Here is a 12,193-nt window from a genome sequence, read left to right on the forward strand (position 1 = left end):
ATGTTTACTCATTCTCAAAAGTGCCCTAGTTTGATAAATTAACGTGGCCTCCCTAATTGTGAGTAACGTCATGTGAACTCTTAATGCCCTCTAGGAAATTGTGCTAAGCGTATTTTTGTAGTATTTGTATGAAGTAGGTAATACCATTAGTCCTGCTGTGTAGATGACAAAACTTAATTAGGCTCATAGTGGTTGGGTAACTTTCTCTAGGTCCGTACAGTGTATCATTAGTGGAGTTGGAATTTGAGCCCAAGTCTGGCTAACTTCATAGCCTGTGCCTATAACTGTGATATAAGGTTGAAAAAACACATTGTGGTCATATTAAGGTTTTTGTTTGCCATGTCAGGAGTATAGATTGTGTTTTATTATAGGAAACCTTTTGAGGTATTTTTAGGTATGTGGAAGTACAGGTATAGTGTAAGGTGTATATTGGAAGCGTAATTGGGAAGACTAGGATCAGGATGGTTAGTTGGGGATATATTGTAATAATTGGAAGGGGTAAATGAGGGCCTGAAGTAGAGAAATGACAGTAAAACGTGGTCTTGATGAGACTGAGATCTGAAATAGAATCAGCAGGATTTTGAAATTTCAACCTATGAACTGATAATTATATCATTATTATAGACAGGAATGGAGAAGGAGGAGCTGGTTTTAGGAGACTGTGTATATATATATATATATACACACACACACTCACATATGTATGTATATGTGTAATTCTATGCATTTTACATATATACATGTATATGTAAAATAGACGTGTGTGTGTGTGTATTTCCCCCAACCCTGGGGTGGGGGGAGGGTGCAGGCATTTAGAGAAATCAGAGATAAAGATCAGATTTGGTTTTTATCATAATTGTCCACAGTTGATTTTAAGCTGTGGAAAGATTAGGTGGCACTGGGTGATAAATCATGTGAAACAAGGATAGAACTTTGAGGGATTAGAAAGGTGTACCTTTAAAAGAGAGATGAGGCATATTTGTAACCATCACAGTGGCTGAGAACGCCAGAGACTGAGAACACTGAGAACATGACTTTTGTTTTCCTTAGTGAAGATGGTGGTCAGGTCATTTGTTCAAAGTAAAGGGAGGGGGGCTTCCCTGGTGGCGCAGTGGTTGAGAATCTGCCTGCTAATGCAGGAGACACGGGTTCGAGCCCTGGTCTGGGAAGATCCCACATGCCGTGGAGCGGCTGGGCCCGTGAGCCACAACTACTGAGCCTGCGCATCTGGAGCCTGTGCCCCGCAACGGGAGGGGCCGCGATAGTGAAGGGGCCGCGATAGTGAAAGGCCCGCGCACCGCGATGAAGAGCGGTCCCCGCACCGCGATGAAGAGTGGCCCCCACTTGCCGCAACTAGAGAAAGCCCTCGCACGAACCGAAGACCCAGAACAGCCAAAAATAAATAATAAAATTAAAAAAAAAAAAAAAAAAGCAGCCTCCTCTTAAAAAAAAAAAAAAAAGTAAAGGGAGGTAGCTAAATAGGGAGGGGAAAAGGAAAACTGAGAGCTAATAAGACTCTAGACTTGTTATTTCTAGTTATCAAGGTCTGTAGCAAAATTAGCTATGATCTAAGTTTCCCCTTGGGTTTGGATCTTATCCTAATCCTTATGACTTAAAAAAGCCCTCTAGACTATGACACCTATAGATAGTTCCAAATATTAACTTATTATATAACTGGATTTGGTCTTACAGAAATTTGTATTTCTCATTTTGATAAAAATTACCAGAGTCTCAGACATTTTTCTTACTTATACCATACTTACCATACTAACCCATCAGTTCTGATTTTCAGAAATAACTTATTATTTTTTTCAATATCTTAATCTCTGTGGTTAAGCAAAGGCCTCTGTTTGATTTTGTTACCTTGTACTTACCTTATTTGAATACTCCTTACTTACTGGAGTACTTTGTATTCTGGTTATTCTGCAGATTATGAATAAAGCAGATTGTGGGGTATGTTAATAGCCCAGTTAGGTCAGAATAATAAAAATAACAGCTGTAGCTTAATGGTTGCTGATTATATTGTAGGTAGCACCTGAAGATATTTATTACAGTTTTCATTAAGGAAATGAAAATTTGGGAAGGTTAATTCCTTAACAAGTGACAGACTTAGAATTCACACCTACCCTGTCTGGATCCAAAATCTTTTCACTAGACTAGTACTATACACCATATATATATATTTTTTTAATAGTGGTTTGGTAAGTGATAAATGCAGTTCTCCCAAAGGTAGTGATTTATTCATAGGAAATACTTTGTTATATTGGTTGGATCAATTACCTATATCTAACTAGTTTTTCAAAAATGATATCATAATCTATGGAGTTTTATTACCTTTATTGCATTCATGGGTACATTTGATTATTAGAGCATTCTTAATTTGTAGTAACTCTTGGAGGATAGTTTATTTATTCACTTTATTTTTGTTGACATTTTAGTTACAGAAGAACGGTCTGAGGAAAAATGGTATTTTGAAAAATGGCCTGATCTGTGACTTCAAGTTTGGACCCTGGAAAAACAGCACTTTCAAACCCACTATTGAGAATGATGACACAGAGACAAGTAGCAGTGACACATCAGATGACGACGATGTGTGAAGGATTTCCTAACAGCTTTAGAAATTTTAGTGTGATACATCTCTCATACAGTTTGGGGTGAATTGTAAAAATGAAGAACTATAATTTATGTAGTAAAATACCCCATTAGAAGATGATTTTTTTGGGGAACTTCAATATGAAGAAAACCAAGAATGTTGTGTTGGGCTGTGTTGAACATTATTTCTTTGTTAAATGAATGTTGTAGAAATGAGGACTTTGGTTGATCCAACATTGACTTTCTTCATCACTGCAGCATTTCTCTGACTAGCAATGTGACGATGTAACAAATGAGATTTTCTCATTTAATAATAAAAAAATTGTGTAATGTTTTGCAAAGCTTCTGTCTTAAAATGTCCAGGTCTTAAGAAAAAAGGCAGCTTACACTGTTTTGCTTGCAGAGTCATATCTTTTTCGTACAGTGGAAATCCTCAAGTCCACTTTGTGCGGCTCCCCCCACCCTCACCCCTCCCCCCCCCCCCTGCAAAAAAAGGACAATGTAGCATGTTGGCTAAAACTGGAGCAAAGTGCACTAAAACATTAATTTCCTGAACTCAACTATTGTACTAGTCACCTTTTAAAACATAAATTGCTCTTTAGCCATTTGTAGTTCAGTAAATGTTACAGGAAAGACTTGCTACATTTTCTTCCAAATTTTAAGAGGTGATTTTCAAGAGCTTTATTTGGGTATGTTGTCATACCAGGATTTTCAGAGTTGATGGAAAAGAGTCTTGTGGGAAAACTTATTTTGATAAATTATTACACATGCAGAAAAATTGATCACACTGACTGGATCTGTCCACAACATGAAAAATAAACTGGATTTTCAGAATAGTGTCGTTCTCTGTAGTGTTAAAGGTATTGGTCTGTAAACATAATGTGGTTTATTCACTTATTAAAACTAAGTTAAACTTTATTAAAGATGGTGATTACCTTTTGAGTTTAGAGAAAGAAAGCTATGGAAAATAGCTTTTTTATTATCAACTGCTTAACAAGTTTATTAAATGAATGTTAACCACTTTATTTTTCATTTGCACATTAATTTTAGAATCATTTCTGTTTACTGCTCACTGGAAGAGTAATTTTGCTCTTTTTTTTTTTTTGTATTTTTGATTTTTCTGATTTTGTTTATCCACATTTGCTTTAGCTTTCTCCATCCCACTCCCATGTTTAAATACATTCTGATTGTAAAGAACATAATCTTAGAGCAAAAATGTTTTAGGTTTTATGTCTGATTGAGGTAATCCTCAAGATTTTTAAATTGTGTTTTCTCAGAAGGCTTCAGTGTTTTTGCTGTTTCCATTTCAGTAATCCTACTCAAGTTCCCCAGCTTCCACCAGAAGCCAGATTGTTTTGGTTCACACTGAGACTGGTGATGTTGGGGAAATTTAAACAAAACACAATTTCAACCCCACAGAATTTATGGAGGGTGGCATAGAGCGGTAACAAAGTATTAAATATATCTTAAAGTTATCATTTAAAATCAGCTTTTATTATATAATATGCCACAAGTCAGTCCAATCACTTAAAGTAAAATGTAGCATTAGCCACAAGAGAACCTGAAAGTATGCTTTCACAAAGCCTGTCAGTATCATATATTGAATGTTTTTGGGACTCTTAGATTTCACTATTTCGTTTATGGGTTAATAAAATCTATCAGATGCAAATTGTATTTGCTAACACAAGCTAGAAGGGATCTGAGAAATGTGGTTTACATTTGAAATCTAATGTGTTTTCTAAATAGCTTTCAGAAAAGATTCTGGAATTTTTAATTTTCTGGCATTTTCTGCTTTCTATTCAGATTTTTTTTTTTTTTTTGCCTTAACTCTTTATCAGCAGTTATTGTTTATTGTGCATTCACACATTGTTATATTGAATGTGTTTAGTGTGGCAAGATACAACAGTGTGATTATGTGTTACATTATAGGCTTAACCAGTTTGGCTACTGAGTGGGTGGAGCCATACAAATGTATTTTGATAGAAGGGTTAAAGCTTAGCATAATTTTAAGTTGCTGTTGAAATACAGGCAGCTGGTAGAGTTTGAACTGTATTGTTTGAAAGGGAGCCCACAAGTAGTATAGAAACTAGTTAAATTGTACATCTAGTGTGAAATTGCCAAACCCAGGACATGGAGGCCTGAAAAAAAAATGTACTACTTTTGATTGCTTCAAACTCAGTTTCTCTGCAGCACGTTCTTTTTTACAACCACTTTATTGTGGTATAAATTGGCATAAACTACATATTTAAAGCATATAATTTGATAACCTTTGACTTGTGAAACCATTGCTGCAGTTAAGGTAGTGAATACATGTCACGCTGAAAAGCTTTTTAGTGTTTCCTCCTTTGTGATCCTTTTTACTACTACTCTCCTGTCTTCCCAGCCTTTTTTTTTTTTTTTTTAATGAAATGAGCAAAATTCTTATGGTAATGGGTTTAAAATAGCATTTCCAAAATTATATCTTGTTTTATATTAAGGGTTAGAATAACTTTTATTTCCATAAATATATTTTTATTAAAGTTGAAATGTAGAAGTGTTAATCTAAAAATAATCAGATCGATTTGATAATAATAGGTTTACCTTAATTACAGTTCAGTATGTTGAAGGGCTTGGTATCTAAACATTTTTAATTCCTTTTGCTAGTGTTTATATGTAATGTTGTTAGAATATGATTATATAAACATTTTAAACTTATTTAGGAATAAGTTTAAATAAGAATAATGTCCTAAATAACTTATTGACCCCCCCCCAAAACATAATTAACCTTAACCTGACATCACATTATACTGGGATGATCCATAATCTTTTACTCAAAAAGTTTGTAAAAGATGTTTTATTAAAATGTGCTTTTATTAGAATTCAGATACTTGGATTAGAAAAGGCACTTGTGAAATTTTTCTTCAAAGTGAGATTTTTATTTTGGCTTATATACTTAGAGATATATTGCTAGGCTTTTAAATAGTAGAGTATCACCAATTGTGAGAGGTGGATATTGTGACTTTTTCTTTTGCACAGTCGTGTTTCTGGAGGTTATAATCCTTACTTCGCTGTTGAGGAATGAGTGAGCAGGGCATTTCAAGCAATAGTAAAATCCCTAAAACCTCCAAGTGCTGCAGTGAAGTTTCAATCCTACTTTGTTATTTAATGTTAATTTCCTTGCCTTAGGGCTGAATGCTAGAATTTAGAAAAATGATGGAGCTCCCAAGAGAGCTTTGATTATTTTAATATATAATTCTGGGTGCTATCTAACACATGGGTCTGAAAAGTTAGTAGTTAAGGGCTTGAGAATATGTGTAATTCAGTTATCACCTACTTTAAAAGGTTTTGTAATTGAAGTTCTCTTGTGTACTTGTGAGGCATAACTTGTGCAGTTAATCATTTGCTGACATTTAACTTATCCTGTACGTTTCACTCTACCTTATCCATTTGTAATATTTGTTTTGTAGAAACCTAATCTGAAACAGTGATTGCAATTTGTAATGTGTCAAATCATTAGGTGTGTTAGGACATTACTGTAGCATGTTTAATGCAGCCATGTCCTAACTCTTCGTATACATAAGACCCCATGTTGTAGTAGTTACCAAATTTGCACATTGATGTCATTAGAGAGCTTTAAAAAATGGTGATTCTAATTTTTTTTTTTATAAATTTATTTATTTTTGGCCGTGTTGAGTCTTCGTTGCTGCTCGTGGGCTTTCTCTAGTTGTGGAGAGAGGGGGCTACTCTTCGTTGTGGTGTGTAGGCTTCTCTTTATTGTGACTTCTCGTTGCGGAGCACGGGCTCTTGGCGCGTGGGCTTCGGTAGTTGCAGCACGCAGGCTCAGTAGTTGTGGCTCATGGGTTCTAGAGCACAGGCTCAGTAGTTGTGGCGCATGGGCTTAGTTGCTCCACGGCATGTGGGATCTTCCCGGACCAGGGCTGGAACCCGTGTCTCCTGCATTGGCAGGTGGATTCTCAGCCACTGTGCCAGCAGGGAAGCCCGATTCTAATGTATTGACATGCAGTATGGTGGAAGTAGTTACACGATTTGAATTCTGGTTTTGCCTTTTATGTGAGCTGTGATCTTAATCCAGATAGCTTCTTGAGAGGTTTATTCCGTAGAGTTACTGTAAGGATGAAGAGAATCACTAACACTTGGTGTAAATCCTGAGTACATAGTAGGTGTTCCATAAATTTTAGCTGTTTAATCACTACTGTTAACACCATGTTATTCAACAGGAACTCCCAGTAGCATGTAGTACATATTTTTAAAAATTATGTTAGATTAAACAGGCAGAAACTGTTTTAAATGGTTGTGTATGGTGTGAAACATCTGGTTGAGTTCTCACAGTGAACTAAAACTGAACTGTTTCATCTCTGCTTCACTTGTTTGACATTATGCTCAGTTATGAACTAAGCTTGATAATTTGGTAAACCTCACCTTAAAGATTAAGTAAAATCAGTTTTCTGAAATGTAATCAAACTTTAGTGGTAAATCATATTCTTGTGAACTAATTACAAAGATGGGCTTCAGTGCTTTCAAACTTTTAATAATAGATTTGCCTCCAATAATGACATCATTTCATGTGATTTGTGGAAATAACAATTCAAAGCTGGAGTTTGACTTGCTAACTCCATTTCTGTCAAGGTTTCTTCCTTTTTCTGGGATGCTAAAGATGAACAGATAATGGCCTGGAGATGGTGATGAGAGGAATATGACTTTTTAAAAGCTGCTTACCCTTCTTAAATGGACACTAGATCATGGAATAAGCTCATTAGGTCTGGGAGACATTGATGACTTGAGAAAATTAGATTTAGGTATCAACTTTTGTGTTAAGAGGTTTGTGATTCTGTAATGACATTTTCTTTTTTTAAATTAATTTTTATTGGAGTATTGTTGATTAACAATGTGTTTCTGCTGTATAGCAAAGTGAATCAGTTATACGTATATCTACTGTTCTTTAGATTCTATTCCCATTTAGGTTATTACAGAGTATTGAGTAGAGTTCCCTGTGCTATACATATACAGCAGGTTTTTATTAGTTATCTATTTTATATATAGTGTGTATATGTCAATCCCAATCTCCCAGTTTATCCCTCCCAACACCTCCCCCCCCACCCTTCCTCCTTGGTAACCATAAGTTTGTTTTCTACATCTGTGACCCTTATTTCTGTTTTGCAAATAGGTTCATTTGCACCATTTTTTTAGATTCCACATATAAGCAGTATCATATGATATTTGTCTTTGACTTAACTCAGTATGACAATCTCTAGGTCCATCCATGTTGCTGCAGATGGCATTATTTCATCCTTTTTTATGGCTGAGTAATAATTCCATTGTATATATATACCACATCTTTTTTTTTCTTTAAGATTTAATTTTTTATTTATTTTTGGCTGTGTTGGGTCTTCGTTGCTGCACGCGGGCTTTCTCTAGTTGCGGCGAGCGGGGGCTACTTTTCATTGTGGTGCACGGGCTTCTCCATGCAGTGGCTTCTCGTTGTGGAGTACAGGCTCTAGGCTTGTGGGCTTCAGTAGTTGTGGCGTTTGGGCTCAGTAGTTGTGGTGCACGGGCTTAGTTGCTCTGCGGCATGTGGGATCTTCCCGCACCAGGTATGGAACCCGTGTGCCCTGCATTGGCAGGTGGATTCTTATCCACTGCGCCACCAGGGAAGTCCCTACCACATCTTTATCCATTCCTTTGTCGATAGACATTTAGGTTGCTTCTATGTCCTGGCTATTGTAAATAGTGCTGCAGTGAACATTGGGGTACATGTATCTTTTTGAATTATGTTTTTCTTTGGATATATGCCCAGGAGTGGGATTCCTGGATCATGTGGTAACCCTCGTTTTTTAAGGAACCTCCATACTGTCCTCCGTAGTGGTTGTACTGATTGACATTCCCACCAGCAGTGTAGGAGGGTTCCCTTGTAATGACATTTTAGATATGAGAGTGCCTTTTCAGTAAGGAATTTGTTGTCAAATTCAGCCTTAATGCATCTTTAATGTGGTTTTCTTTAAAGACTGGAGAAATGGGCAAACTAGCAATTAACTGATGTTTTTCTTCGGTTAGTCTGGATACTGTAATAGTAGTAGTTGCTTTATAAGAAGTTAATTTGGTGAGGTGAAAAAGTATTTTATTTGGAGTTAGTATTTCCCCTCAAATTTGAACTTAATGTCCTGACAATGTTTAGCATTTATTATTTTGGTGAAGTGAGTTATAGAGTGAGTCATTTGGCAGAATGGATAAAACCTGGGTACTGAGAAGTAAGGCATATAGGGACCATCTTTATGCCCAAAGAGAGGCATAGAGGCTTCATGCCACCTATTAAGATGTCTGTAATTTCCTTCTGGGAGATTTTTTTAAAATTGCGTGTTGGCAGACTTTCTATAAAGGGCATATGGTAAATATTTAGGCCATATAATCTGTTGCAGCTAGTCAAATCTGCCATTATAGCATGAAAGCAACCATAGACAATATGTAAATGATTGGATGTGTTCTGTGTTCGAATAAAACTAGCTATCTAGGGACAGTAGTTTGCTGATCCCTCTTCTAAGTCTTAAGGACCAGACCTTTGGAAACTTAAGTAAAGTAAAAGTTGGGTTGTGGTATTTGATCTTTGCACCATTACCTGGATGATTTTTCAGTCTTGCAAAATACTTTTAAGAAAATATTTTTCCTGTTTTTGTAAAGATGATTGTAGTATTTATCCAGATAAAATACATTGAATCCTGAATCACACTGAAGGAAATGCAGATTTATCAATGCAATACAAATAGAGACTTCTACTGAGAAAGTGGGAAAACTTTAGTAAAACATGGAGAGTTTTAGAAGGACAAACATTTTTATCCCCTAAAAGTGCAGTAATTTCTTGACTTCCGTTACTCTGCCAGCATTCTGTACTTTGTGTGTTTATAAACATAAAAAAATGTCTTTTTCATTCTTGATTTTGTCGACAGTAATATGAATCAGTTATTTTAAAGGAAGAGCCTTTAGGCAAAGCCTTTGGTAGAAATTAGAGCTTTTCTCTGAAGCGATGGGGGAGTTTGTGGTGAAGAGTATGTTATCCTCTTTGTTAGACATGAGTCGAGAATCAGAAGCATCTCTGTACCAGCAACAGGAAATAAATTGGAACAAGAGCTTTGAAACAAGTCAGGGTCCAAGGTTTGGTATTGGAAGTTACTATTACAAGACATCAGGTTCCCATCAGATTTTTGGTGCCTGCATTTGAAGTCTGGTGGATGGATGCTTGTAAGACTGCCCAGATAATAGCTCGGATAATCTCTGAGTAGTGCATATTCAGGCCAACAATTTGGCACAGAGGACAGTACCAAAATTATTCCTGAGGTTGGAGTGAGAGAAAGGTCTCATGTCTGTGATGGGGGAAAAAGGTAAAATCAGTGTATTGAATCTGAACCCGGAAACTAGAGATAGGAAACTTCCTCAGCTAGTGAAGCTGCAAAACGATGTAGTTAAGCCATTCCACAGGTACCACATGGGCTCTAAATCCATAGAAAAGAATAAGGAATAAGTTGCTGTAGCAAGGACTGAGAAACCCTACCATACCTCACTAGAGGCAGGGCTAAACAGAGTCTTAACTGGCTCCAGGTTCAGTTAACCTGCTCTGTCATCCAACCTAGATAATAAGGGGATCTGATCCAGAATGGAGAGTGAAAAACTGTGGAGGTACAAACTCTGTTAGTTTACATTTACATTTTTTTTTTTAAAGGAAGTCCCACCTCCTAGAGTTCTTTTTTTTAAAAAATTAATTAATTAATTAATTTTTATTTATGGCTGTGTTGGGTCTTCGTTTCTGTGTGAGGGCTTTCTCCAGTTGTGGCAAGTGGGGGCCACCCTTCATCGCGGTGCGCGGGCCTCTCACTATCGCGGCCTTTCTTGTTGCGGAGCACAGGCTCCAGACGCGCAGGCTCAGTAATTGTGGCTCACGGACCCAGTTGCTCTATGGCATGTGGGGTCCTCCCAGACCAGGGCCCGAACCCGTGTCCCCCGCATTGGCAGGCAGACCCTCAACCACTGCGCCACCAGGGAAGCCCCCAGTTTACATTTACATTTACATTTACATTTGATCAGTGACTTCTTTAGTAGTAAATATTTCTTATATCTGCAACCTCCCAAGTTAAAACAAATAGTAAAGTCAGTAAAATGAGGGCCTGCTAGGCCAGGCCCTGTGCTGAAAGTACAAAGTATATAAAGATAACCCCTGTGCTGAAATTGATCACAGCGCTGTAGGATAAACATATTGCAAATGAGTTTTCAAGTATGTGCGGTGTGTAGGGTTACTTAAGGGCAGGGTAAGAGGGTTCAGGGGAGGCTTTCCAGAGGATGTCATAGCTCAGTTTTAACGAATAATAAGGCACACAGAAGGCAGAAGGGAATTTTAGGCAAATTTTAGGCCTGTGTAGACTATCGAGTTCAGGAAACCTTATGGGGTTCAGTATAAGCTGGAGCTTTAAAAATCCTTTAACATCAAGGTTCATATGTATGATTTCTTACAGGTAGGAGGGAAAACTTGCAAATGCCTCATGCAGGTGTGAGTAGGTAAAGAGTCATCTAGGTTGAGGGGTACATGTTAGCAATAGAAGAGGAAACTATAACTGGCACGTTGGGGGTTAGGTTGAACAAGGATCTGGCCTGTACAAGAGAAGTTCCCCAAGGCAGTCCATCAATAATACCTTGTTAGGTAATGACCCCACAAAAATGAGGTTCTAATAAGTAATTTTTCTCTTTTAATAAATAACCTTTTTTTCTCTTGTCCAAAGTAACTCGTACTAAAAAGCAAGTAACTGAATAATTATTTGGCAATTACCATAAACAAAATGTAGTGTTAGTGAATGAGGAGGCTCAGCATATAAAGATGTGGCCCTTCCTAAAGAGACATGACCTTTTTACCTAAATATCTGTATTTATATCTATACATAACTAAGTCCAGGGTACATAAGTCTTAGATTCTTTGTATAGATACCTAGGTACATTCTTAGTACCTGAAAATTTGTTTAAAAAAAATATCTTTGAATAGGTGCTTTAGGTATTTCCAAAAATACATTAAATTTACATTTAAAGCATGTTCAAATTCTTCATATGTTGTATGTACTTTTCCGTGGTTTGTTTCACAATTGAGAGGAAGGAAACATTTCACAACTTGCTATGCAGTGTCCTCTAAGGCCAAGAAGTGCTGCTATCAAAGATTATTTAAAATAAGTCTTTTTAAAATTTTATTTATTTTTGGCTGCGTTGGGTCTTTGTTGCTGCGTGTGGGTTTTCTCTAGTCGCGGCGAGCGGGGGCTGCTCTTCATTGCAGTGCGCAGGCTTCTCATTGTGGTGGCTTCTCGTTGCGGAGCACGGGCTCTAGGCTAGCGGGCTTCAGTAGGTGTGGCACATGGGCTCTGGAGCACAGGCTCAGTAGTTGTGGCGCATGGGCTTAGTTGCTCCGTGGCAGGTGGGATCTCCCCAGACCAGGGAATTTTTCTAAAAAATGTACCACATGAATAAACATTTTTATGTTTACCAAGTAGTTTTAAATATATTCTTCACTGATCCTTGCACCAATGACTGGAGTGTAGTTGAAAGGATTAGTACTTTTTATTTTTACAAGCTGAAATCC

General features: G+C 37.1%; 1 protein-coding gene across 8 annotated transcripts in view; it reads left to right on the top strand.

Annotated features, from left to right (window-relative positions):
• Positions 1-12,193, top strand: part of GPBP1 (GC-rich promoter binding protein 1) — a 104,187-nt gene that overhangs the window by 70,761 nt on the left and 21,233 nt on the right. For 2 of the 8 annotated variants that reach the window (XM_057540320.1, XM_057540318.1), the window contains one exon: positions 2,439-3,583. The exons of 1 other annotated variant lie outside the window; for it this stretch is intronic. In XM_057540320.1, coding sequence (XP_057396303.1) covers positions 2,439-2,597 — 159 coding nt within the window. In that variant the 3' untranslated portion in view covers positions 2,598-3,583. Of the gene's footprint in view, positions 1-1,139; positions 1,233-2,438; positions 3,585-12,193 lie in introns of those variants that run through there. 5 more of the 8 variants (XM_057540319.1, XM_057540321.1, XM_007176091.3 and 2 more) reach the window with 5 other exon arrangements.

Source organism: Balaenoptera acutorostrata, chromosome 2, assembly GCF_949987535.1.
Source record: "Balaenoptera acutorostrata chromosome 2, mBalAcu1.1, whole genome shotgun sequence".
NCBI classification, from domain to species: Eukaryota; Metazoa; Chordata; class Mammalia; order Artiodactyla; family Balaenopteridae; genus Balaenoptera; species Balaenoptera acutorostrata.